Source organism: Heteronotia binoei, chromosome 15, assembly GCF_032191835.1.
Source record: "Heteronotia binoei isolate CCM8104 ecotype False Entrance Well chromosome 15, APGP_CSIRO_Hbin_v1, whole genome shotgun sequence".
Taxonomy (NCBI): Eukaryota; Metazoa; Chordata; class Lepidosauria; order Squamata; family Gekkonidae; genus Heteronotia; species Heteronotia binoei.
Genome location: NC_083237.1, coordinates 29,639,863 through 29,667,345, shown reverse-complemented (window position 1 = coordinate 29,667,345; position 27,483 = coordinate 29,639,863). Strand labels below are relative to the sequence as shown.

The following is a 27,483-nucleotide window of genomic DNA, read 5'->3' as shown; positions in this document are numbered from 1 at the left end:
AGTTGAATTATTGGGTGCAGCCAGGACAGACAGAAGGAAGAAAAGGCAGCTGGAGGTTGTAGGGCAGAACGGATGAAGATGGGAGGCCAAGTCTGGATCATGATGTTGCTGCTGGCAATTGGGGTTCAAGGATTGCGGTAAGTGCATGCAAGATCCTTGAATGCCCAGAGCTGACCAAAGAGAGGGGCAGAGGTCCAGAGTGGCATCTTTAGAAGCTTGGACTCCTGCATTCTATAGGGAGGAGATGCCAAAGTCCCCTTTCTTAAAGAGAATTTTGTGGGTTGGAGAGGACAGGGATTCCAGACATCGATCTTCTAGGAGAGGAAAGCTCAAACTGAAGCTTGAGCTACTCTGATAAATTTTCTGGATGAGATGTGGAGTCTAATGATGGAGAAAGACTTAGAGATTAGAGAGCCATGACTTCTGGGTATTCCAGGAGGGGATAAGGGCCTAGTGATCAGGAAGTGAAGAGAGTGACAGCACTCCAAGAAGGAAATATGGACCAGTGGATTAAAGCAGAGAGTGTTTGGGCTACACAGGGATTAAAAGTAGATTGATGGATGGAAACTGATGGATACCTGAATTTCTGACCTCTAGTGAGTTAAAGGGATGCTGCCCAGCCAAGCTGAGAACTTCAAGGTTTTTGGTAGGAAAAGGGTTAAACAATAGCTGAGAACAAAGGTTTGTGGGGGAGGCGAAAGAAATGGCATGGTGGGGTGTTTGGTGGCAGCGGCAACAGCAGCAGCTCAGAGACGGTGTTTGACAGGAAACAGCTTGGACATCCTTGAACTGGAGCAAAGGATTCTGCGTATTAGAACTGGAGGGTGAATTAAAGGTTTGGGTGTGATTGAATTATGTGGGAACAGAATGGGATTTGACACTTGAGAAATGATTTAGATACGTCTGGAAGTTGCCTTGAGAAGGTTGTGTGATGAGTGTATGGGTTACAGACATTTTAAACAAAACAAATACAGAATTCCTAATAGCAATAGGATGAGGGTCAATGGCAAAATTCCTAAATTCTATGATTTTTTTTTTTAATTTTAATAAAAGGAAACATCATGAAAGACAGCAAACAGTTTCTGGATAATCCTTAATTCCCTAGGAACCACATATGAATTGTTGGGTTTGTTAGGAATTGGGGTGACAGGATTGCCATCTTCCAGGTGGGACCTGGAGATCTCCCGGAATTACAATTTATCTTCAGACTACAGAAATAATCTCCCCTGGAGAAAATGGCTGCTTTGGAGGGTGGGCTCTATGGCATTATAGCCTTGTGAGGTCCCTCCCCAACTTCCACTTCCATATCTCTAGGAATCTCCCAATCAGGAGTTGGCAGCCCTAATTGATGACTCTATTGGATGAGAGTTACATAAGTATCATTACTGCTACCAGCCTGATGCAACTCTTGCTCCCTTAAATATTTGTGTGACTTGTGAAAACAGACAGCAATTCAACAGGGATGTCTGCTCCTATCACTGAACCTACAGGAGCTTTGCCTGTTGAATATCTGTTCCAAAGACATTTAAAGGCTGAAAGGAGTGGAAACCATAGGCAGCTTTAGTGATAAATGTGATCAGAAGTCTGGAAAGGGGTTTGGCACAGGGCAAATAGGGAGTAGGGTTGCCAAATCCACTTCAAGAAATATCTGGGGACTTTGGGGGTGGAGACAGGAGCAAGGTTGTAACAAGCATAACTGAACTCCAAAGGGAGTTCTGGCCATCACATTAAAGGGGCTGCACACCTTTTAAATGCCTTCTCTCCATTGGAAATGGAGGATAGGGGCACCTTCTTTGGGGGCTCATAGAATTGGACCCTCAGTCCAATCTTTTTGAAACTTGGAGGGTGTTTTAAGGAGAGGCACCAGATGCTATGTTGCAAATTTGGGTGTCTCTTCCTCAAAAAACAACCTCCCCAGATACACACAGATCAATTCTCCATTATACCCTATGGGAATCGGTCTTCATAGTGCTCAACAGACATTTCCCTTCTCCCCCTGCTTTCTGATGACCCTGAAGTGGGGGGAGGGCCTCCAAACCAAGGGATCCCCTGCCCCCACCTAGGAATTGGCAACCCTAATAGGGAGAGATCTAACCCACCCACTGTTTCTAGGGGAATCCCCATGTTGTTGTCACCCACCATTCCTGGCTGTCCTTCCCAGCGTATCAGCTCTATGCAAATAGGACTGCTGATATGTGGGCAAAGAAAAAGTCACAAAGCACTATTGGTCCCTGCCTTAACCTAGAGAGTGTGGCAGGGCCATGCAACATGGGAAGTGGAGTTACGTCTCTATAATTACCCTTACCAGCCCTGCCCCACTCAGCTGCCTACGACTGGGTGATGCCCAGGTATCGGTGTGGCTAATTATAGAGGCCCTCTTAACAAGCAATATTATTTTTTGGCTAATGTATTCCAGCATGAACTGGGAGGTGGAAGAATGCATGTTAAATAGCATACCTGATGTTTGAGCAGAACGAAGCTCAGTTGTCACACAGGCCGGAAATGGCTTGTAGGTGAAGGGAAGATGAGCTTTAAAAAACCGATGACTTAAAATACACACTCAGAAAATCCTCCAGTTGGTTGCTAGCAGGGCCTCCCACATTGTGGGTTTTGCTTTCCAGCCTTTCCTACAGGCACAAACACAGGAAGTTGCCTATATTGAGCCAGACTATAGATCACTCTTGTGTCTTGACTATTCAGACTGGCAGTGGCTCTCCAGGGTCTCAGGTGGAAGGTTTTCACATCATGTAGCTGTTCTAATGGGGGATCCTGGGGATTGAACCTTGCAGCTCTGCCACTGAGCCACTACTCTTTTCCTCCACCCTTAGAGTTGGAGCAAGCAAATAAGAGGAAGCCATGGGAACATATAGAGCCAAAGGGCTCATAGCTGAAAATTATTGGCAAAAACACTAAACGATGTAAAGAGTATAATTATTCAAAAATTCCAACATATATAATAAACATTAAAAAACAATTTTATCATGCGTTTGTTCCTATGTTTTCCACTTTGACCCAAGTCCAATTCAAGAAATATCTGGGGACTTTGGGGTGGAGCCAGGAGACTTTGGGGGTGGAGCCAGGAACAAGGGTGTGACAAGCATAATTGAACTCCAAGGGAGTTCTGGCCATCACATTTAAAGGGACAGCACACCTTTTTAAATGTCTTCCTTCCATAGGAAATAATGGATAGGGGCACCTTCTTTTGGGGCTCATAGAATTGGACCTCATGGTCCAATCATTTTGAAACTTGGGGAGTACTTTGGGGAGAGGCACTAGATACTATACTGAAAATTTGGTGCCTCTACCTCAAAAAACAGCTCCCCCAGAGCCCCTGAAACCTCCAGATCAATTCCCCACTATATCCTATGAGAATCGATCTCCACATAGGGAATAATGAAGTGCTCAGCAAACGTTTCCCTCCCCTTTCTCTCCCCCCCACCCCATTTCTGGCGACTCTGAAGCGAGGGTTTGGCCTCTCTACTCACAAGTTGCTGCCAACTTCTTCACAGCAACAGACACACCATCCCAAGAGGAACCCTTTCAATCGGAGACTGAAGCCTCTGGAGGTGCAAAGGCTGGGGACGGGAAGGAGTCTGGGAAAGTGGAAGAACCCCCGCTGGGACCTGGGGATTGGCAAGTCTACCCGATAAACTCCCAGTGAATCCAGGAGACCACAAAACAGCAGTTCGAAAACCAATTTACTCCACTGCAACCGTTCCAATCATTCAAAGGGCAAAGTCCAGTGCCATTCTTCAGAGACTGGCATTAAAGCTGAACCCCAATTCCATGAGTTGATCATGTGGCCACAAGCTGGAGCTGGCCATTTCACATGGAGGCTTCATTAGATATTCATATAGGGGTCATGCAAAATTTCATATGTCTATACTCTTTTCATAAACATTTTGAGTCAAAGGTGCTGGCTCCCTCCAGCTGGACATCCAGGAGGGAGCCAGCACCTGGACGTCCAGGTTGACAGCCATAGGTCTAACCCATTTGGTGATTGGGAAGACTAAAAGTGGGAAAGGGGAAATTGTGTTGTGAGAACTGCACAACAAAACAGGAGGGTTGACAGCCTCCAGGTAGGAGCTAGGGTTCTCCTGGAATTACAGCTGATCTCTATGCAACAGCAATTAATTAATTAATTAATTAATTCACTCATTCATTCATAACATTCATCCACTTCTCCTGGAGAAAATGGCTGCTTTGGAAGGTGGACTGCATGGCATTATACCATACCAAGGTTCCTCCCTTCCATAGAACCCACTCTCCCAGGCTTCACATTCAAATCCCCAGGTATTTCTGAACCTGGAGTTGGCAACCTTACAAAACAGCCATGTTTGTGCTTAACTATAAATGAGTTGTTTACTGATCTTCCCCTTCCTCATCTCTATTTACAACACTGAGTGCAAAACTCAGAATACGATAATGAACATTTATCAGTGGGGGTGGTTCTCCTCTGAGGCCTTTGGATGATACCAGAACACTGGCGAGGGCTAAAAGCTGGCTGTGAAAAAACAACATAACAGGCAGTCTCCAGACTGTTTTCTGATACCCTCCATCTTCACTGATTTTGTTCTCTGGGACAGGATCCCTCTGAAGAAATTCCCATCAGTCCGGAATCGCTTTGGCCAGTCGGGCCTGCCCATTGCTGATCTCTTAAGGCGAGGAGGACTCAGGGCTGGGAAGCCCCCTAATGCCTCTGTCACCCACCAACGTCTCCACAACTATATGGATGTAAGTGCTTTACTTCCTCTGAGGGTGACAATAGCTAAGAGTAAGACTAGCAGTGACCCTTTGGTTTGGCTTTGTGTGAGGGCAGGGTTGCCTTGGTTGGACAGTTTAGGCCAGGGGTCCCCAACCACTGGTCCATGGACCAGTCCTGGTCCGTGGCCTGCTAGCAACCAGGCTGCGGAGCGAGGCAGAGCTGCCGCACCACCCCTGCCCATCTAGGACCTGGGCAGACAAAAGAGGCAGCACGGCCTCACTCCAAGGCAGGGAGGCAGCCTTGGAGTGAGGCAGAGCAGCCCCGCCGCCCTTTTTGCCTGCCCAGAAGCTGGGCAGATGAAAGAGGCAGGACAGCCTTGCTCCGAAGATACCTCCCTTTGCAGGGGAGGCAGCCTCAGAGCGAGGCCACACCACCTCTTTCGTCTTCCTGGGTCCCGGGTCAGCAGAAGTCAACCTTAACCAACCCTCATTTATAGACCTAGCTGATCAGCTGATTGGCAGGGGTCTTTAAATGGAAGGGGATTGGCCTTCTGCTGCCAGGCCACTTAGCGGGGAGATGGCAGAAACAGCCCCATTCTCCTCTCCCCCCCATTTAAAGATCCCCATGGGGGCAGGGATGGGGGGCAGGTGGGGGCAGCCTGGGGCGGCAAAAACCCCAGTGCTGGCCCCCCCACCGGTCCATGGAAAAATTGTCTTCCAGGAAACCGGTCCCTGATGCCAAAAAGATTGGGAACCACTGGTCTAGGCGATTAGAGCTATCGCACGGTCCAGTGTTATGTACTGTATATCTTTTCAGAAGTCAGGGCCTTTGCATTTCCTCCTAAGTAAGTGTGTCTAGGACTGCAGCCTCCATCAGTTTAGCCTCCCCCCCCCCCCCCCGGCCGTTCATTATCAGGGGATCATTAATAATTGAAACTGCCATGCTTTTGCATACGAGCGAAACATCCTGGCCTGGATTCTGCCCTTGCACTAAGCAAAGTTGGATCCCTTCCTCCAATCTGTGGAGACTTTCTCTTACTTAAGTGGCTCTTCCATTGTGGAAAAACCACTTACATTGAAGGAACATTCCTTAGGCCAGAACAGCTTCCTCCAGCCTCAGGTAGGACAGTGTCTACTTTCTATAGAAAAAGGATATAGTTGTTTTCTTGTTTATGAAGTGAGGCGTGCGTTTGAGCCAGCTGGCACCATCTTAGGAAAGGCATTCCCTCCTGTATGAGAAAGAAGAATATATTTCAATGACATTTTTAAAAGCCAATGGGCCCTGACCTGGATAGCCCAGGAAACCTGATCTTATCAGATCTCAGAAGTTAACCAAGCACTTGATTCAGGCAAGTGCTTGGATGGGAGACCTCCTTGGAATACCAGCAGTCAGGAGGACAGGGGCATTTTCTGTCACCTAAACCTGTGGCGCAGACTTCATAGAATCATAGAATTGGAAGGGGCCATACAGACCTTGCTCCCTAAGGACGGGAAAGAGTCAGACACAGAGTATTGGTATAAAATTGGGCCACTTTATTCAATATTCTAATAAACAGCAAGGGTACCCCACCAGCGGCCTGGCCAGGGCTAGGGGTCACCGCGACTGCTCCCCTGCCATTAATGGGCGAGAGACCCAGCCCCCCAGCCGGAGCTGAGTGTTACTCAGCTCCCTCCAGGCAGGCCCAGCAGAGAGGCACGCACCAGAGGGCCCAAACCCAGACGCACATCTCACCAGAAAGGCACCCGCTAGCCGAGCCTCCCGGACAGTCTGCATTCTCCAAACCCGGGTCTTCAAACTCGAAGGCTGATCATGCCAGACCCCAAATTCCCCAAAAGGGGAATGCTTCACAGTCCTCCCCTAGCTGCATAGTGCCCTGAACCCCAAAAACCTGCCACTACTATAGCCAAGTCTCTACTTAGGGCTTAGCGCCCACCGGGAGGCCCAAAGCCACTTGCAACCCTTGCTGCAAATATCTCAGAAAAAGCATATTACCCTTTTCCGAGAGATGGACCCCATCCCCTCTGTAGAGGTCAGAAAATTTCAACAAAATGTCCGGATGGGGCAAATAGTGGCCCAACCCCTTTTCCAGCACCTTCCTGATCTCCTTATTAGCCTTATACTGGGCCCTTTCTATAGCTGCAGGGTCCCAAGCACAATGCCACACCAGACAGGGCAGCATGGCTGACCAAATTATGGTGGTCCCAGGCCATCATTCCTGAATGTGCTGGAAATCATCCCGGGCCTGCCAAACGAAGGCCTTGCCCTTTAAGAGTCTCAGATCGTTACCTCCCAGGTGAACAGTTAAAACCTGAGGAGGAGGACCCACACAATCTTTAAACAACAAAGGCAGCAGGCCCGGCCACTGAAGGCCCCGGCGCCCCCGCCATTCGATACACACATGCTGGCTGAGTCCCAGCTGAGAGCCAACCGCAGTTCTCTGAGCCTGATGAGCGGCCCAAAACACGTGGCTATGGCCGCATACGAGAACTCGGCTCCTCTGGCCAGGAACAACAGCATCTAAAGAGAAAAAACAGTTAAACAAGAACAGAACCAACAATAAACAGACACCAAGTCACTCACGGCCTAATAAAAGGTCGCACTTAAGCCTTATAGGCTGAGGAATGCCACCTGCCCAATCTCTGAATGGAAGTGGAAGGATACCCCATGACAGCCGCTGTTGAGGCTGTCCCAATTCTAAAGGAGTGGGTCCCAAACTGCACCCCAGACAACCCCAACTCACCCAAAGCCTGTGACGTTACTGCCCAAAACTGATGCTTCATCAACGGGCTACCATTCAAGTGTATAAACAAAAAACCCTCCATGGGCCCCCTAACTGCCAAATAAGCAGCCTACGCAGTAACTGGACACAGCTCAAGCTCTGAACAACTACCCAACTCGAGCACCGTACCCTTCTGCAACTGATCCATCTTAGAGCGACGGACAGTGATGACTGCCTTACCGCAAATAGCTGCAGATCCCTTAACAACAGAACCTTACCAGAAACATCGTTTCTAGACTGTGCCACCAGCTCACTTACTCTAAGAGCCCCCCCAAAAGCTAACAAAGACGCAGCATGAAACAAACATGCTTCAAATGATGAAGCACACACCACGTCCCAAACCCTCTTCAAACCCCGCAGAATCAAAGGAGACACAGGATTCCGCATATCAACCCTGGGACCGGCCTCTCTGGGCCAACCCTCCAGCATCTTTCGAATACAAAAGTCAGCTGTTACTTCCCTATAACCCAGGCCTTACTGACAAAAGCCAATGCAGACAGGAGCCCCCTAATGGATCACACGGCCAACCTCTTACCTCGCAGCGAAACACAGTAATGGAGCAAATGCTCCACTGGGAGGGGCCAAACCCTGCAATACCCTACCTCAGCCCTAAAGTCTTCAAACTGCCGCACAGCCTGTTCGTAAGACTTCCTGGTGCTCGGCACAATGGCTAGACCTATCGCTCTGCAGTCCTCGGCTCTTCAATCAGCCATAGCTCCTAGGGCATTGGCACCGGCTCTCTTTCGGCATCTGGGCCAGCTGACGAAACCTCTCCGTTTACGAGATAGAGCGTCAGCCACCCCGTTACTCACCCCAGGAACATGCTTGGCTAAAAACAAAATGTTAAGCCACAAACAGCGCAGAGTGAAGGCCCTCACCAATGTCATAACCTGGCCAGATTTGGATGAAAGGGAATTAATGACGTGGACCACTGCCATATTATCGCACCAAAAATGGACAGTGTGATTGGCCATATCCTTCCCCCACAGCCAAATCGCGACTAAAATAGGAAAGAACTCAAGAAACGTAAGATCCCGGTTCACACCAACCTCTACCCAGGAGTCAGGCCAACTATCCATGCACCAGTGTCCGCGGAAATAGACTCCAAAACCCAAGGAACCAGCAGCATCAGACATGACCTGAAGCTTAGCTTCGAGCCTCATGTCGTCCCTCCAAAAAGAGACTCCATTAAAGGACTCCAAAATTTCCTGCCAAACCCTCATGCTGCAGGCGACCCTAGTTCTATGCTGAGGCAAGCGTAACCCTGCCATAACATCGCACAGCCTTCTAAGAAAAGCCCTCCCAGGAGCAACCACTTTGCAAGCAAAGTTGAGGTGCCCAACTAGCTGCTGCAACTCCAACAAAGTAAGCTTCCCTTTAAGAAGAAAGGTAGAAATCCTAGCCCTCAGCTCCACTATTTTCTGAAAAGGCACCCTAGACAACTGCGCAATAGTGTCAATCTCAATCCCCAAAAAGGTCAACCTCTGGGTCGGACCTTCAGTTTTCTCAGGCGCTAAAGGAACCCCAAGCTCCGCCACCAGCTCAACAAAGCCAGACAGCAGCTGCCCACAATGCCCAGTCCCCTCGGGACCCACAAAAAGGTAGTCATCCAAATAATAAACGACATCCTGCAAACCCACTTTCTCCCACACAGCCCATTCCAAAAATGTGCTGAAACGCTCGAAAGCCGAACATGACACAGAGCAGCCCATTGGCAATGCTCTATCCATGTAAAATTGACCCTCAAAAGAAAACCCTAGAAGTTCAAAATCATCGGGATGGACAGGTAAAAGGCGAAACGCAGACTTAATGTCGCATTTTGCCAATTCTGCCCCCACCCCGCAACGCCTCACCACAGCAATAGCTTGGTCAAAGCTGGTGTACCTAACAGAGCATAAGTGCTCCGGGATCCCATCATTCACGGACTTCCCCTTAGGAAAAGATAAATGGTGAATCAAACGAAATTCACCAGGCGCCTTTTTAGGCACCACACCCAAAGGTGAGACTCTAAGAGTACTCTCTGGAGGATGTGAAAAAGGACCCAGTATCCTTCCCTCAGCCAGCTCTTTTGCAATCTTGTCCCTAACAACCTGCTCCAAGCCCTGAACTGACTTAAGGTTTCCTGACATAAACGGAACTCGAGGACCCTGAAAAGGGATCCTAAACCCAACTTTAAAACCTTCTAACAAATACAAACTATCAACTCTTCGAGGGTTCCTCGCCAGCCACTGCTCAAGAGGTCCCACCCTTATCGGGCTGGCACCTCCGCTCCCAGCAGGCTTCTTCATATTTTTATGCCCATGGGTTCTAGGGCAGTTGTCAAATGAGTGGGAACCACCACACATGGGGCACTTGTGCTTGAATTGGCATGCCTTCCTATTACATACCCCAAGGGATTCAAATTCCCAGCAGAGCATGTGGGGTTGAACCGCCTGCCCCGCTGCACGGCGGGGAGAGCCTGATGAACCAGCAGCGGATGTGGATGACCTACTCACCAAGTGACCGCTATCAGAGCGATCACCCAGGTTAGGCTTAGCCGGGGACATAACCTGCAGCCAAAGCTGCTGATGGATCCGATCCCACTGAAGGGACGGATACAGGGCAATCCTCATCCTAAATTCCTGGTCATATTGTAACCAGGCTGGTCCACTAAAGGCCGTATAGCCTTTATAAATTATGTCCAAATACTGGAATAGGGATGCCGCCCGCCATGGCTGCGCCCTCGCAATCACCCCGGCATAAATACAGAACCCAGGAAGCCAATTAGCCCAGGTCCTGTCCACCTTCTGTTTTTTCAATTTTTCCTTCTCTTTCTCATCCAATTCTTCCTTGTCTTTTTTCTCAACCTCCCGAAAGAGAAGAGAAAAAATATCCACGTACTTCCCTTTTAATATTTTTTCCCTAGTGGCGGGAAGCAAGTGGTCCCCCAGTGGCAAGGCAACCTCCCCAAACGGCAAAGCAGCAAAAGGCACCATCCAATATGCTGAGGGTGCCCCCATAAAGGAACCAGCCATGCCAGGATGCCCTGCGCCCGGGTACACACTAGGAACGCCTTGCCCACATGGCCAAGCCCAATTCTGAAATGCACCCAATGCAGAGGAGGCAGGCGCCCCCGCACTTGACATGGAAGCGCCCTGCCCGGCTGCCAAAGCAGGCCCCCATGCTCCCCATGGCCAAACCTGCCCAGGCCCCGCCTGTAAATTATCACCTGACCTACCTTCAAATCCAGCAGGAACCAATGGCAAACCGTCCCCCGATGCTCCAGCTGCCGCCGTCAAACCCACATCCGGACCGCAAGGGCCAGCGTCCCTGCCAGGCATGACTCCACCAGACCTGCCCTCAAGAATAGACAGCCTGGTGAGAATACTCGCCTGCTTACCCTTCTTAGATTGCCTCACACCATCCTCCCCACCTGGAGAAAGGATGCCAGCTGCCTGTTCCAATGCTCTCAATCTACAAGTAATATTGGAATCAACCACCATATCACCCTCCTCATCAGAAGAGGATAACGGCGGTGGTGGCCTTTTCGCAGGAACCTTGGGCGCCTTAGGCGCTGGCTTTTTTCCTTTGGGCTTGCCCAACCCTTTTCCACCAGCCATCTAAATAGTAAGCACAAGACCACAAAATGGCCTCCTGCAGCTCCACTCTAAAATGGCTTCCCCCTGGAAGAAGAAAGGGAACTCAAAATGGCCACAAAAGCCTCTGCTGAACACCAATGTCTCCAGTAGGAGAAAAATGGGGGGGGGGGAGGCTCTCCAAAATGGTTACCTGCCAACCTCAAGCGCAATAATAAAAACCCAGGTTGCCCCACACCCTCAAAAATTAAAAGAGGAAAGACCAACCCCTGGGCTCCACAACCCCTGCCCCAGCAGACCCCAAACCCTAGGCCGACTCAGCCAACAAGAAGGACAACGCCATGTCCTCCACTGCCTCCGATGCTGCTGCCAGCCCGCAGCACTGCAGCCGACGCTCCAGCCAACACTTCACCCGCCACTGCCCAGTCGACTGCCCCAACAAACCCCAACATCCAACCAAAAACAAAAGAAAAGCCTCAGCCTCAGCCGATCGTCTGCCAAGACCAAGGAGCCAACGAGGAGCCTTTATCTCTGCGTGCCGAAACGGGTGCCCCCTGACTCTTCCCATCCAGGGAAGCAAACTCTGCTCATGCAGCGTAGCAGCTACACTGCAGTCTGCAAACATAAGAATCTAGTCCAACCCCTCCTCCATGCAGGATCAGCCTAAAGCATCTCAGACAAATTATCATCCAGCTGCGTTTTGAATATCCTCTCTGACTATCCTCCAGGCCGCCAGTAGGGATCAGTCACCAGAGGTCGCCATAATTTCCAGGTGCACACTAAAAATACAAAAATATAAACAACAACAACAACGCTGCCCCACAATGAATTGGGGAGTAGTGGATCAGAACGGTTTTCATGGATTAGGCTAACTGATGAACTGACTAGACATATATTTGCTACCTATTTATCTGCGCCCCGTGGTGCAGAGTATTAAAGCTGCTGTACTGCAATCCTAAGACCCGAGTTCGATCCCAGCAAAAGCTGGTTCAGGTAGCCGGCTCGAGGTTGACTCAGCCTTCCATCCTTCCGAGGTCGGTAAAATGAGTACCCAGCTTGCTGGGGGGAAAGTGTAGATGACTGGGGAAGGCAATGGCAAAACACCTCGTATAAAGTCTGTCGTGAAAACGTGAAAGCAACGTCACCCCAGAGTCGGAAACGACTGGTGCTTGCACAGGGGACCTTTCCTTTTCCTATCAGAGACAAGCCCTATTTGGGGGTTCCAAGCCCTGGTCTGATGGCTCCTGAAGCTAACTGCATCCAGTCAGTGTCCAGAAAGGAGACTCTTCCTTCATATACAAGGAACAAAGACAGGTGCATTTGCAATAGAGGGATAACATATCTGGTAAATTGCTGTTCCTGTTGGCCTTTTGAGGATCCATTTTCAATAAAATGCAGTGCACACCCAGAAACTTGGTGTATTGGTTAATGTGTCAAGATCTGGGAGATTCAGGTTCAAATCCCACTCTGCCATGAGTGGCACTGGACACTCTCTCATCCTAACTGGCCTCATAGGGCTACTGTGAGTAAAAGGAGATTGATGTACACTACCATCACTGTACCCTCTAAGTTGCAGAGTCTTGTGAGCAAAAATTCTATTTTGTGAGCTACTGGCTTTAAAGTTGTGAGCTATTGCATACATTAGTATGCTCTGGGATTATCCTTCCTGAGCTAAAACAAAAATGTGTGAGCTGGAGGCTAAAAATCTGTGAGCTAGCTCACACTCACTCAGTTTAGAGGGAACACTGGCTACCACAAATCCCTAGTGTAAGGGGGAATTAAAATGTAGCAGATAAAGGTATGCTAAATCAGATTATCAGATGCTCTAGTTCAGCATTATCTAATCTGATCAGCAGCAGCTATCCATGATTCAGTAGAATTGTTCAGTCCTCTCTCCCAGAAATGTGAAAGGGCGGTTAGAATCTGCTTTAACTCTAAATACATGTAAATATATCCATGTGGGAACATGGCAATAATTGCCTATCTGTGGGATAAATACTGTTGTCTTCGTCAGAGTGTTAGAGTTCCAAGTACAAACGGATCCACTGTAAAATGAAATATTATTCAATTTAACATTCTAAGATCCATTTCTTTAAAGGAAGCTGTTACGGACAGTTAGTAAGCTGTTTCGGAAGCCCGGACATAACAGAGTAAACAAAAGCTGTGCGCAGCAGGTAGAGAAAAACCTTCAGCTCTGTGTAATGGGGCGGCACTCAAGCAGCGATGATCCTTGGTGGGCAAACAGAGACAGCAATAGTTATGCCTCAATGCGCTCCTCTTTTCATTGGTCAAACATCCAAGTTTTGCAGTCCTAAATGGCTGATCTGGACAGAAGCTCCCAGGAGCCCCAGCGCCTCTCTCTTTTGAAATTAAGCACTGTAAAGATCGCCAGTTACTCAGTTGAGTTTTTAAAAGGATTAGACAAATTCACGGAAGATGTTCTTGACAGCAGCAATTAATCATGGTAGTTAAAATGAAGATGGTGAGCTCCCCTTCATTGGCAGTCTTCAAAACGCAGCCGGATGATTATTTGTCAGAGATGCTTTAGGCTGATCCTGCATGGAGCAGGGGTTGGACTAGATGGTCTGTATGGCCCCTTCCAACTCTATGATTCTATGAAGTCTGTGCCACAGGTTTAGGTGACAGAACTAGGCAGTCTGATCCAGCAAGGTAGTTCTATGGACAGGACAGGGGAGAAGGGGTGGGAGACCGTATTCATCTTTTTCTTTCCTTCTCTCTTCCCCACCCCTCTCCAGGCACAGTACTATGGGGACATCTACCTCGGGACCCCGAAACAGCGCTTCACTGTTGTCTTTGATACTGGTTCTTCTAATTTGTGGGTGCCTTCTTCCAGATGTTGCCTGGCACATCTGGCCTGCTGTAAGAGCTCATCTAACTCAATTATCTGGGGAAAAGGGCATGGTGGTAAATGGTGATGGTCCAGAAGTTGATGTGAGGCCTCTCCAGGAAGAGATGGCCAGTTGTTAGGGGATTCTCAAGTTCCAGAATGTGGCTTCACTAGATCAAGCACGCGAGAGGTAGTTCACACATCAGTTGTTTATTTTTTTATTCCTCAGTTTTAAATTTGTTTTAATGAACTTGTGGACTGGCTCCTCCCAGACAGTTTCTGTTTACTGATGTTCACTAATATGACATTATAGATTGACGATGGTTCACATAATCACTGAGTGCTGTTGCCATGAACTGGCAGCTGTGAACCAACACCTGAATGGTTTGTCCATCCAGCAGATAAGAGCCAGTTTAGTGTAGTGGTTAAGAGTAGTGGGCTCTATAGCCACACTGGCTACAGTGACATTTTGCTGGTCACCAAATTGAGCTTAATTTTACAAGGATAAAGATGTGGGACTAGGGCTGGCCTTAGTGATAATGCCCTGGGCAAACATCCAGGAAGGGGCCCCAGAATCACTGCTGCCATCACCATCCTGACCAGGGTCCCCCCACCATTCCTGTAATGCGAGGGCAGCTGTTTTATCCTAGAGGAGAGGGAGGATGGCAAAGGTGGGTGAGCTTTTACCTAGGGGGTAGCATGGAACACAGTGGCATTGAACACTTCAGGAGGGCCAGGTAAAGGGCAGCCCTATCCCGTGCAAGGCAGATGGGAGCTGCCCGTACCACTGGAAGCCAGCTCCCCAAGCCCTGGATGAGGTAGGCACAAGCAGCAGTCAGGGCTGTACAAGCCTTCATGATGGGTACAAGCAGCCATTAGTGTGAGCGGACACTGAGCGGACACCAGACAAGTACTGATCTGGGTGAGCACATGCAGCAGGCCAAGAGAAGCCTGCTTCTTTTCCTGCTGGGGTACAGGGTGGTAGGTGGCCTCCACTGGTTGTCCATTGGCTAAGACTGCCCCAATGGTGGATATATATGCCCAAATGTCTGCAATATAATTTTCTGTACAAAAACAGATACACAGTGATTCACTTTTTAAAAAGATATTATCGGATTTGTTCTATATTTCTAATTCTTACATATTTTTGTATGTGATGGTTTAATTACATTACCTCTTTTCAGCACTGTATGTTATATGTTACTATGCTACTATACTATATTACTATGCTAGTTGATGTGGGCTTATTTAGAAGGGATTCAGAGAGGGCCCTGGATTTAACTATGCCAGAGCAGTGCCCACAATGTGACTTCGGTGCAGAACCTCTGCTGTGGAGAATGGAATTTCTGAAGTTCCTCTGAGTCAGTGTAGAGTGTCCCTCTCTCACCAATTAGCAGATACGATCAGCATAATCAGGGTTTTTTTTGAGCAGGAACGCACAGGAATACAGTTCCAACTGGCTTGGCCTTGGGGGTGTGGCCTAATATGCCAATGAGTTCCTGCTGGGCTTTTTCTACAAAAAAGCCCTGTGTGAAACAATGGTGATGCCAGGGTGTGTGGCCTAATATGCAAATTAGCTCCTGCTGAACTTTTTCTACCAAAACCCCCCAACCCTGAGCATAATGTATCCTGTGCATCCAAATAAGGGCACATTTATTTATTTATTTATTACTTTAGATTTTTATCCTGCCCTCTCCGTATGCACATGAAAGCTTATTGCACTGCAGCTTGAATTCAAAATTGTTGGTTCTAAAGGTGCTACTGGACTCAAATTTCCTTCTGCTGGTTCAGGCCAACAAGGCTACCCCACCTGAATCTATAATTCTATAATTATAAATTCTATTTGGAATCTATTTCCAAATAGTAACTCTAACATTTTGGACAGAAATGCCAGGATGCCTTTTTAAATGAATGTATTGTTTTAAAATGTTTTCTTGCATTGCATACTAGGCTTCCCAACCCTCCCGCCCTGGCAGGGGACCCCGGGATTTCCAGCCTCTTCTCCCGCTCCCCAAAAAAACGGAAGCGGGGGGAGGGGGGGAAATGGCGCCAAGGAGCGTGGCGAGCCACCCCATCTCGGAGCGGGCGATGCCGCTGTGCTGCCGCTGCCTCTTCTCCGCTTCACAGTAGCTGCTCCTCCGAGATGGGCTCAGGCTGAGCCCATCTCGGAGGAGCAGCTAAGATGAAGCAGAGAAGAGGCGGCAGCAGCGCAGCGGCATCGCCCGCTCCGCCTCTGAGGTAAAATCAGAGAAGGGAAGGGTGGAGGCAGGCCAGGAGCATGGCGAGCCGCGAATCTGGCCTGCCTCCACCCTCCCCTTCTCTGATTTCACCTCAGAGGTGGAGCGGAGCGGGCGACGCCGCTGCGCTGCCGCCTTTTCTCCGCTTCACCGTAGCTGCTCCTCCGAGATGCGCTCAGGCTGAGCCCATCTCGGAGGAGCAGCTACGGTGAAGCGGAGAAGAGGTGGCAGCGCAGCGGCATCGCCCGTTCCGCTCCACCTCTGAGGTGAAATCAGAGAAGGGGAGGGTGGAGGGAAGGAAGGCATTTAAAAAGTTGTGAGGTCCCTTTAATTGTGATGGACAGAACTCCCTTTGGAGTTCAATTGTGCTTGTCACACCCTTGCTCCTAGCTCCACCCCAGTGTCTCCTGGCTCCACCCCCAAAGTCTCCTGGCTCCACCCCCAAAGTCCCCAGATATTTCTGGAATTGGACTTGGCAACCCTATTGCATACACATAGCTTATCTTCAGTCATACAGTGAAGTTCTTTGTGATGTGGCGGCAGCTATAGCCAAAGCAACTTTTAAAAATCTGCACAGCCAGTCAGATCTCCAAAAAGCAATATAAGTGTAAAGTACTGGGGTCGACGCAGTAAGAGACCAGAGTCGGAGAGTGATTTCAGCAAGCTTTACTTCAGGAACACCAACACAGACTGAGCTGAGCTCTATTCAAACCTCCCGCTCCTTTATACAATTCTTGCCCCCTTCTGATTGGTCCTTAACTATGTACATGGATTGGCTATTTACAGGGGCCTAAGGGCCTATTAGAGTACAGTATGAGCCTAGATGTTGATTGGCTACTTATGTTTCAATCCTTCCCCTGATTGGGCACGCTTAGGCCTTCTCTGGAACCCTGGTGTGGAGTACAAGCTTTGGCTTGTTCAGCTTCCCTCCAAAAGTAACAGTTCCCTCCAAAAGTAACAGTTCTCCTATTTGAGCCTAGGACACAACACCCCTCCCCCCATAGTTCCAGCTATCAGGTGACATTGTCCTGGAGATATGCCGGAGGGCGGCGGTCTCGTGTCGAGCGTCAGAGCTCCGAGGGGACTGGGCGTTCCGGCTCGGTTGGTGGTTCCGCGGCTGCAGAGCTGGAGACATCTGGGACGGCGGCCCCGGGAGACCTGGGTTCAGCTGCGCGGTCGGGGGTCTCCTCCTGCTGGGCCAAAGCGGGCTCCACGGAACCCTGTTCTGTGTCAGGCTCACGGGGACTTACGTTGTCCGGATCTGGAGCCTCTGACCTTGGCTCCCCGGCAGGCAGGCGACCACGGAGTTGGTCGATGTGTCGCCTCAGGAGATGTCCACCCTCCAAGGTCACTGCATAGGAGACCGGTCCGGTGACGTGGTCCACCTTTCCAGGGAGCCTGGCGGGGCCAGTGGTGGCATAGTTCCGTGCCCACACTGTCTCCCCTGGGTAGAACCCTCTGGGGGCTTTAAGGTGTTCCGGCGCCGGTCGCCTGTCTGGGGCTCGGTCAGGGTGCAGCTTGTCCAGCAGGGTGGTGATGCGGCGGCCCATGAGGAGTTCGGCTGGACTGCGACCTGTGGAGGCGGTGGGTGTGGTTCGGTAGGCCATTAGGAAACACGCCATGTCTTTTGGCCAGTCTGAGGGGCCCAGACGGTTCAAGGCCTCCTTTGCCGTGTGCACCATCCGCTCTGCCTGGCCGTTGGTGGCTGGATGAAACGGGGCAGAGCGAATGTGCCTGATGAGGTTCCTGGCTAAGAAGTCCTGGAACACTGCGGACGTGAATGCTGTGCCGTTGTCGGCGACGATGGTCTCCGGCAACCCATGGGTTGCAAAGATGGCCCTCAGAGCCGTGATGGTCGCCTGCGATGATGGCGAGGGCACCTGGACCACCTCCAACCACTTGGAGTATGAATCCACTAGTATGAGTAGAGTCCGCCCATGGAAGGGGCCAGCAAAGTCCATATGCAGTCTTGACCAGGGGGTTTTGGTGGATTCCCATGGTTGCACTGGGCCACGTGGGGGTTCAGGCCTTGACACCTGGCATGTCGGGCACCTTTTAACCCAAGCCTCAATTTCTGCATCGAGGCCGGGCCACCAGACATAGCTCCGTGCGAGAGCCTTCATGCGGACTATGCCTGGGTGTGCCTCGTGCAGGGCTCTAAGCACTTGGTCTTGCAAGGGTTTGGGGATGACGACTCTGTTGCCCCATAGTAGGCAGCCTTTGTGGGTAGATAGTTCGTCTTTCCGGGCTGCAAACGGAGTAAATTCTGGCCCAGTCGAGCCCTTGGGCCACCCCCTCCCCACCCAGTCCAAGACACGGGAGAGGACTGGATCACGAGTGGAGCGGGCAGCAACGTCGCGGGCGAGCAATGGCCTGTCCGGAAGCATGTCCATCAGTAGGATCTGATGAGCCGGGGCTGGATTGGGATCCACGTCAGGCAAGGGCAAGCGGCTCAGGGCATCAGCATGGCCCATTGCCTTGCCCGGGCGATGCACTAGGGTGTAAGTGTAGCCGGCTAGAAAAATGGACCATCGGAGGACCCATGGGGACAACACCTGAGGGGTCTGCCGGTCCGATGCAAAGAGGCCCAAGAGGGGTTTGTGGTCCGTATAGAGGGTAAAGGGCCGGCCGTAGATGTAATCATGAAATTTTTTGATGCCGGCCACAACTGCCAACCCTTCTTTGTCGATTTGGGCGTAGTTCCGCTCCGCTGACGAGAGGGTCCGCGAGTAGTACGCGATAGGGACTTCGGTCCCATCAGGGAGTCGGTGGCCCAGAACTGCCCCCACGCCATAAGGGGATGCGTCGCATGCAAGGACCAAGGGCAGGGTCTCATCGAAATGGGCAAGGACGGAGTTGGACATCAGGAGGCCCTTGATATCCTGGAAGGCTTTAGCGTGCTGGCGGCCCCATGCCCAGGGTCGGTTCTTGTCTAGAAGCCGGTGCAGGGGTTCGGCCACCGCTGCCTTGTGGGGGAGAAAAGCATGATAAAAGTTTAGGAGGCCGAGGAAGGCCTGGAGTTCTTGCTTGTTGGTGGGCGCTGGAGCATCTCTGATGGCACGCAGCTTGGCGTCGGAGGGGTGGACCCCCTGGGCATCGATGGAGAACCCCAGGAATTCCACCCGATCCACGCCCAGGAGGCACTTCTCCCGTTTGACCTTGAGGCCGGCTGTTTCAAAACGTTGTAGGACTCCTCTAAGGCGGGCGGCGAATTCTTCAGGCGAGGCTGCAGCAATCAGGACATCATCGAAGAATGGAGTGACTCCGGGAAGTCCTTTTAAAAGAGAGTCCATGAGTTCCTGGAACAACCCCGGAGCCACACTCACGCCAAATTGCAACCGCTTTACTCTAAAGGCCCCCCGGTAGGTCACAATTGTTTGGGCGTTGGCCGTGGCCTCATCCACCGGCAGCTGTTGGTAAGCTTGGGCCAAGTCCAACTTGCCAAAAATTTTTGCGCCGGCTAGGGTGGCTAAAACGTGGCTGACGATGGGCACAGGGTATGCGTGGGCCTGAAGAGCCTTGTTGAGGGTGCACTTATAGTCTGCACAGATCCGCACTTCCCCACTGGGCTTGACTGGAGTCACGATGGGAGTTTCCCAGGTTGCATGGGTGACAGGCTCTAGTATTCCCTGTGCAATCAGTTTATCCAGTTCCTCCTCAATTTTAGGCTTGAGCGCGAATGGAACTCGCCGCGCTTTAAGCCTAATAGGCCGCACTGTGGGGTCGAGGTGTAGTGTAACCGGGGGACCCTTGTAGCAGCCCAAGGTGCCATCGAAAATGGCCGGGAACTCTTCACAAACCTTGTTAAAGTCCACTCCGACAGTCTTATTGACCCCCCTGATCTCTATTCCCAGGGGCTTGAACCAGTCGAGACCCAAAAGGTTTGTAAGGTGGTTCTTGACCACTAGCACTTGTAGCTGGCCCTTGAACCCCTTGTATTGGACTGGGACCGGGCCCACTCCCAAGATAGGCACCTTATTCTTCTGGAAGTCCACTAAGGTAAACCCCAGGTCCCTGAGACGAGGCCTCAGCTTGGTGGGGATTTTAAAAAATGTCTCTGCCGCTATAATAGATGATGCTGACCCAGAGTCCACCTCCATTTGGCAGGGCACCCCCCCGATCCCTTCATTGACCCAGATTTTGGAGGGCCTGACTGGCGAGGGTAGGTACTGTACCGGGTATGGGTGGGCGTGGAGAGCGTCGGTCTCGAAGTCTGGCTGGCCTTCGGAGTGCGCAGATCTTTGCGGGACGCGTGCTCGGGATGTGGATCTGCAGGCACAGGCGATGTGGCCTTTCTTGTTGCAGAGTCGACAGGTGGCATTCCGGAATCGGCAGGTCTTCCGCTCGTGCTGGCCCCCGCAACTTGCACATGCAGGTGGTGTCTTGTGTCTCATGCCCTGTGGGACATGGGTGGTCTTCCTTCCTGCTGAACGATAGCCGGTTTGTAGAGCTTTGTCCTCATCTGAGTCCTCTGTAGATGGTTCAGGGTTGATCTGGTGTGTCGCAGCCTGTCTTGTCAGCCGCGGCTCTACTGATCTGCCCTTCTCCCAGCTGGTGGCCACGTCGATTGCCTTTGTTAGGTCGCACTCGGAGAGGGACAGGAGTTTCTGTACTAATTTTTCGTCCCTCAAGCCCCATACAAACTGGTCGAGCAGGGCTTCATTGAGGTCTGCGAAACTGCATCGGCTTGCCACCCGGCGCAGGCTTGTCAAGAACGCCATGGTGGTTTCGCCTGCCTTCTGTGTCCTTTGTCGGAAGTCCCAGTGCCGGGTGAGCTTGGTTGGCTGGGGCTGGAAATACTTCTCCAGAGCGCTGATGATGTCGTCCACCGGCGTCTCTGAGAGCTTCCTGGGTTGGAGAAGAGCCCTGGCTAAGTCCACGGTCTCCGTGCCACACGTACTGATAAGCAGAGCTCTCTGCATGGTAGTCTCTGTAATCTTCCGGAAGGTCAGGTATGACTGGAAGCCTTCGACCCACGAGTCCCACAGCTCGGGGCGATCGATGCTAAAGGGCTGTAGGAGGTTGGCTGGAGCCTCCATTCTTGGCAGCGTGTCTGGGCGGCTTGCGAGCTGGGGTGTGCGCAGAGCGGAGGTGCGGACCCAGATGGCTTGGATTTAGCCACCTTTCCGTGTTCCTGGTTCTGTTGCTGGTTCTTACTGGCATCCCATCCTCGTCGCCAGTGTAAAGTACTGGGGTCGATGTAGTAAGAGACCAGAGTCGGAGAGTGATTTCAGCAAGCTTTACTTCAGGAACACCAACACAGACTGAGCTGAGCTCTATTCAAACCTCCCGCTCCTTTATACAATTCTTGCCCCCTTCTGATTGGTCCTTAACTATGTACATGGATTGGCTATTTACAGGGGCCTAAGGGCCTATCAGGGTACAGTATGAGCCTAGATGTTGATTGGCTACTTATGTTTCAATCCTTCCCCTGATTGGGCACGCTTAGGCCTTCTCTGGAACCCTGGTGTGGAGTACAAGCTTTGGCTTGTTCAGCTTCCCTCCAAAAGTAACAGTTCCCTCCAAAAGTAACAGTTCTCCTATTTGAGCCTAGGACACAACAATAAGATAACCACCAGAAGCAATAAAACTTTCACGCAAAGTGTGTAAATATGCATTTTTAGTGAAGTAAAACAAAAACAAAACTAAGGAACACTGAATATTCTTGAAATCTGTGGGTTGCACAGCATCCTGGGGCATCAAATTGGGGGACTCTGCTATAAGGGATCAACATTCAGGGTAGATTGGGCTGGGTTTCAATCAAGAAGGAAGTTGCTGAGATCTGGAAGCCTTATCTGTTTCAAGACCTGCTTTCATTCACCATGACCACTAATTCCTTTTCTTTCCTCAGGGGTACACAGTCACTACCGGTCCTTGTTTTCTTGCACCCACGAGGCTGATAAATCCAAATTTGAAATCCACTACGGAAGCGGCAGCCTGAAAGGATTCTTGAGCCGGGATAGTCTCACTGTGAGTATAGGACAGGGTTGCCAACTCTGTCTTAGGAAATTCCTGGCAATTTGGGGGCAGTGTCTTGGGAGGGCAGAATCTGGAGAAGTGAGGGAGTTTAGTGGAGATATGATGCCATACAGGCTGCCCTCCAAAGCTGCCTGTTTCCTCCAGGGAAACTGATCTGTTTAGTCTGAAGATCAGTAGCAATTTGGGAGAACCCTAGGTCCCACTTGGAGGTTAGTGATCCTAGTATGGGGAAGGGTGCAATTAGGTAAGATTCTGGATATAATTAATCAGGTTGCCAAGATGTAATGATGACTGTATGTGTGCATGTGTTTATTTATTTATTTAATGCTGGGTTACTCAGTGTCTTATGAAAGAAATATCTCAACAGTAACTGATGGGGTTGACATCAGACAAAGATCAATGGGAGTCTTGTAGCACTTTAAAGACTAACTCATTTTTATTCTGGCATAAGATTTCATGAATTAGAGCCCGCTTTCTCAGATAGGAGAGCCAGTTTGGTGTAGTGGTTAAGTGTGCGGACTCTTATCTGGGAGAACCGGGTTTGATTCCCCACTCCTCCACTTGCACCTGCTGGAATGGCCTTGGGTCAGCCATAGCTCTGGCAGAGGTTGTCCTTGAAAGGGAAGCTTCTGTGAGAGCCCTCTCGGCCCCACCCACCTCACAGGGTGTCTGTTGTGGGGGAAGAAGGTAAAGGAGATTGTGAGCCGCTCTGAGACTCTTCGGAGTGGAGGGCGGGATATAAATCCAATATCTTCTTCTTCTTCTATATCTGAGGTAAAAAAAATTCTACAGTAGAGTCAAAGGGTGAAATGCAGGAAAGACTAGGTGAGATGTAATGATGTCCAATTCAGATATAATGAAGAAAATAACAAAAAAATACATTACAGCCGTGGTTATGCAGAAAGAGGGCTCAAATAGCCATATTAATCCCAAACAAAATATGAAAACCAAAGCCATGGGATATTTTTCTTAGGCCCAACCAAAATGTTACAAAACAGCAGGCAAGCTTTTGAGTTCTCCAGAACTCTTCATCAGGATTGATCTCAAAAATATAAAAGGTGGGGTGGGAGAAACACATCTTTTGGGCCATAGTATTAAGGGCTCAGATCAAGAGCTATTTGTAGGATCAGGGCTGGCCCTGCCACTAGGCAAACTAGGTGATGGCTTAGGGTGCCAGCCTTTTGGGCACTGAATTGGGCACCCCATGTGACTCGGTGACATTATCGGGGTGTGGTGGGGGGAGGGCAGAAGTTAGCCTTGCCTAGGGTGCCAGACAATCTAGGGCCGGCTCTGTGTAGGATGCTTAGCTTGCTTCAATTGTTCACAAGTTTCAAATAGTTTTGTTAAGCTAGTTAACTCCTATAACACACTACAATGATTCTCCTGTCTTCTGCCTGATTGATAGAAAAGCAAAAAATACTGCTACAAACAGTACCGCTCTAAACAATACAAATGCTTCAGTCCTCATATAATTTAAACCAGTTTACACAATGTCATCATAACTTCCCTCCAAAGAAATTACAATTGCAATTACAATTCCTTACAAATCAATTTGTAACCTATTGATTCTATTGTAAGCTATGAGTCTGCGTTAGAAGTCATTGAAATTGGGTTCCAGTTTCACAGCCTGATAACTGAAGAAGATCAGTATTGAAACATCTTGAAATCTAGAGGGGATGTCTTATGAAGGATTTCCTGGTCCTTCCTACTTGAAAGAATTTCAGAACTTTTCATGGACTGTATTATGAACTTTAATTACTGAGGGAAGGAATTGTTGAAGACTACAAATCCCTCTATTGGAAACTGGAAGCAATTGATTTGTAATGAACTGTAATTGTAATTTCTTTGGAGGCAAGGTATGATGACATTGTATACACTGGTTTAAATTATATGAGGACTGAAGCATTTGTATTGTTTTCAGCAGTACTGTTTGTAGCAGTATTTTTTGCTTGGATTCATGCTGAAACCCCTTCTTCTGTGATAGATAGAAAAAGCACTGAAAGTTAGTGTTTGCCTCCAGATGGAGTCAAAATCTGACAGAAATTCTGCTTTTCAGAGTGACCGTGCTCCTCTTGTCTGTAAAGGCAACAGAAGTTGAATGTTCTTAGTGGAAGACAATTTTTTTAAACATATGGATTTCCCCCCATAATTACTCATGGATGTTGAACTTGCTAAGGAGAAATTAAAAATCTATGAGTAATTATGGGAAAAGATCCAGATTTTGGGGAAAAAAAGTTTTTGAATTGGTTAATATCTGAAAAGCCTTGACCTGAATAGCCCAGACCAGCCTATCTCAGAAGCTAAGCAGGGTTGGCCTTGGTTAGTACTTGGATGGGAGACCACCAAGGAAGTCCAGGGTTGCTTCACAGAGGCAGGCAATGGCAAACCACCTCTGTTCATCTCTTGCCTTGAAAACCCTACAGGGTCACCACAAGTTGGCTGCGACTTGATGGTAGTTTCCACTACTACCACCACCAATGTTTGAAGGCATTTGCACCAGTGTATTTTATTTAAAAATATTAAAAGTGGCCCTGCCTTTTTAAGAAATTTGAAATTGATCGCACATTTTTGAAACTTAAAAAATGTATATTTCTTGAAAAATTGCAAATATATCCAAGTAGAGCTGATTGACCTGACAAACAAATATATGAATGAGTTAAAAGCATGACACTCATAATGAGTTAAAAAATTATTTCCTCAGTAGACCACACTAGCACATATATACTGTCCTTGTGAAGTAAATAGCAACCCCAGGGATGGGAGATGAACATATAGAAGGGGGCACCAGAGACCCAGTTTGAATTATGGGCTCCCATGGATACTACCAATATACATTTGAGATCCCTCAACAGTTCTCCTGTCAACCATCTTGGACTTAACTCTGCCCCATCCCGAAGAATTGTTTATAATTAGGCAACAAAGTTTTAATCAGTTTAACAGGGTAGAAAGGTCAATTAATTTTGTGACAACCAATGTGTCATAGTGATAAGATTGTCAGGGATGAACTAGGGAGATCCACTTTTAAAACTGTCAAGATCACTGGGTGACCTTTGGCCAGCTGCTGTCTCTCTCAGCTTAACCTTTCTCATCGGGTTTTTGTGAGGAGGAAATGGGAGCAGGGAGACTGGAATTCAAATTCCCCTCTTAGCCCTAAAGCTTTCTGGGAGTTTGTGAGCCAGACTCTCTCAGTTTAACCTACCTCACAGAGTTGTGAGAATGGGAGAGGGATGAACCATGGATGCTGCTCTGAGTGCCTTGATGGAAGGGCGGGACAAAAATGTACAAAATATACTAAAACTTTAGTCGGTAAACTGGTGGGATCAAACTTTAACCAAGGTCTGCAGGATATAAATACCTTAGGTCATTTTTGCTCTGGTATGTGTTGCTGTAAGAGAGAATAAAAAGGAAAATATACAAGAAGGATGTTCTTCCTAACAATGAGTTATTTTGTTTTTTGGATGTTCAATGGGAGTTACCTCACATTTCCTTCTAGATCTTCATGTTGAAAGGTCTATAACCTGCCAATGTATTTAAATGTGATGCGCTAACTAAATGATAGATGGAAGGGTTAATTAAGCAATAGATGATAAATCAAGTAAAAATCTTTTGGCAGTGGAAGAGTATTAATTAAAATGATGCTGATGCTAGTCATCCTTGTTATAATTAATATACCGGTAATATAATATAATTAATATCTCAATGTTTACCAAGGTGGCCAAAACAAAACAAAAAAAGGTCTCTTCCCCAAAGAACTTCCAATCTACATTTCAAAGAACACAAGGGGAGGGGAGAGAGGAGGGAAAGGCAAGTCAGGGACACAATTAACCAAGTTAGAATGCAGTGAAATGGATTTATTATACTTGAACTCCACCCTTGTTATCCAAGGAGTTGAGAAATTATGTTTATTTCCCTTTTTATCCACACAACAGAGCTAGGAAGTAGGTTAGGCCTATGACTACCCGATGGGCTCTGAATGTGATTTTCTTTTAAACCAAGTCCTCAAGCCAGCACACCACAATGGTTCTATTGCTGCAATGAGGGTGATTTATTATTTTTTAAAAAATATACCCTGCTTTTCCTTTGTGGCTCAATGCAGCTTACAATTCCAAATTTTAAAAATACAATAAAAACTCAGGTAACCCCTCCCCCCCCCCCAAATCCCTGGCAAGCCCTGGCAACTAAAATGGATTTGCAGCATCTCTTCAAAGTATCTAAAGATGGTAGCCACTCACCTTCTCAGGGAGCCTGTTCCATAGAGAGGAGGTACTATAAAAAAAGGCATATGCTCTCTGGTAGATGCTAGGTGGGCTACCTTATGTAGCGGTACAACAGTAGTTGGTAACATGAGAACTGTAGTAGGCACACAGGGACATACGGGGAGAGTTGGTCCTTGAGTGCTAGTGAGTCCTGAGTAAACCTGGCTCCAGTTTGAGAAATTGCTGGAGATTGGGGATGGAGCCTGAAGAGATCAGGATTTGGCAAAGGGCTTCGACTAAAGAGAGGCTGTGATGCCCTAGAGCAGGGGTGTCAAACTCATTTGTTATGAGGGTCAGATCAGACATAAATGAGACCTTGTCAAGCCGGCTTTTGTCAGGGAAAAGGTCTAAGATCCCATCCTCTATTAAATTGTCTTAATTTAATGTTTTTAATGCAAATGCTTTTTATTGTATTCTGCTGTGTACTGTGAGCCGCCCTGAGTCTGCTTCGGCAGGGAGGGCGGGATATAAATCCAATAAACTAAACTAAACTAGGCAGAGGGCAAGAGTGGAAGTTCGGTGTGCTTTGTTTCGTGGAGGAGAGACGGACAATCTACTTTGTAGAACAGACCACAAGCTGTGATTCTCTCTACCCCTCAGATTGGCAACATGACCATTAAAAACCAGACATTTGCCGAGGCCACAGATATGCCAGGACTGGTTTTTGTAGCTGCCAAGTTCGACGGTATCTTGGGGTTGGCCTATCCCACCATCTCGGTGAACAATGTCATCCCACCCTTTGATAACATGATGAAGGAAAAGATGCTCAAGAAAAACATCTTTACATTTCATCTTTGCAAGTATGAAAACCCACCCCCAATCTTCTTGTTTCTCTCTTCTTAGCTATGTGTGTGTTGGTTCAAGTCCAGATCTCTTCTAGTGCCTTTCATTTTTTTCCCTGGCCTGGCTGTTGTTGATGTGGGCAGTGAGAATTTCCAGGGGCACAGCTGCTTGGGTTTGGGATTTCTCTTGATGAAAGAGAACACTAGAATCTTATGTGGAGGCAAGAGGCATTCTTACCAGTCAACAGAATGGCTGCCATACATGAGATTCTCCAGAGGAAGAGAGAGGGAGAAATCCTGCACCTCTAAACTTCAACTGACT

The 27,483-nt window shown here is 48.8% G+C and overlaps 1 protein-coding gene across 1 annotated transcript in view; it reads left to right on the top strand.

Moving 5' to 3' along the window:
- The window catches only part of LOC132583346 (cathepsin D-like), a 49,331-nt gene continuing 21,848 nt past the window's right edge, over positions 1-27,483 (top strand). Inside the window, exons 1-5 of the mRNA XM_060255008.1 lie at positions 1-137; positions 4,587-4,734; positions 13,816-13,939; positions 21,996-22,114; positions 26,980-27,179. Of these exons, the coding sequence (XP_060110991.1) occupies positions 73-137; positions 4,587-4,734; positions 13,816-13,939; positions 21,996-22,114; positions 26,980-27,179 (656 nt within the window). The 5' untranslated portion in view covers positions 1-72. The remainder of the gene's footprint in view (positions 138-4,586; positions 4,735-13,815; positions 13,940-21,995; positions 22,115-26,979; positions 27,180-27,483) is intronic.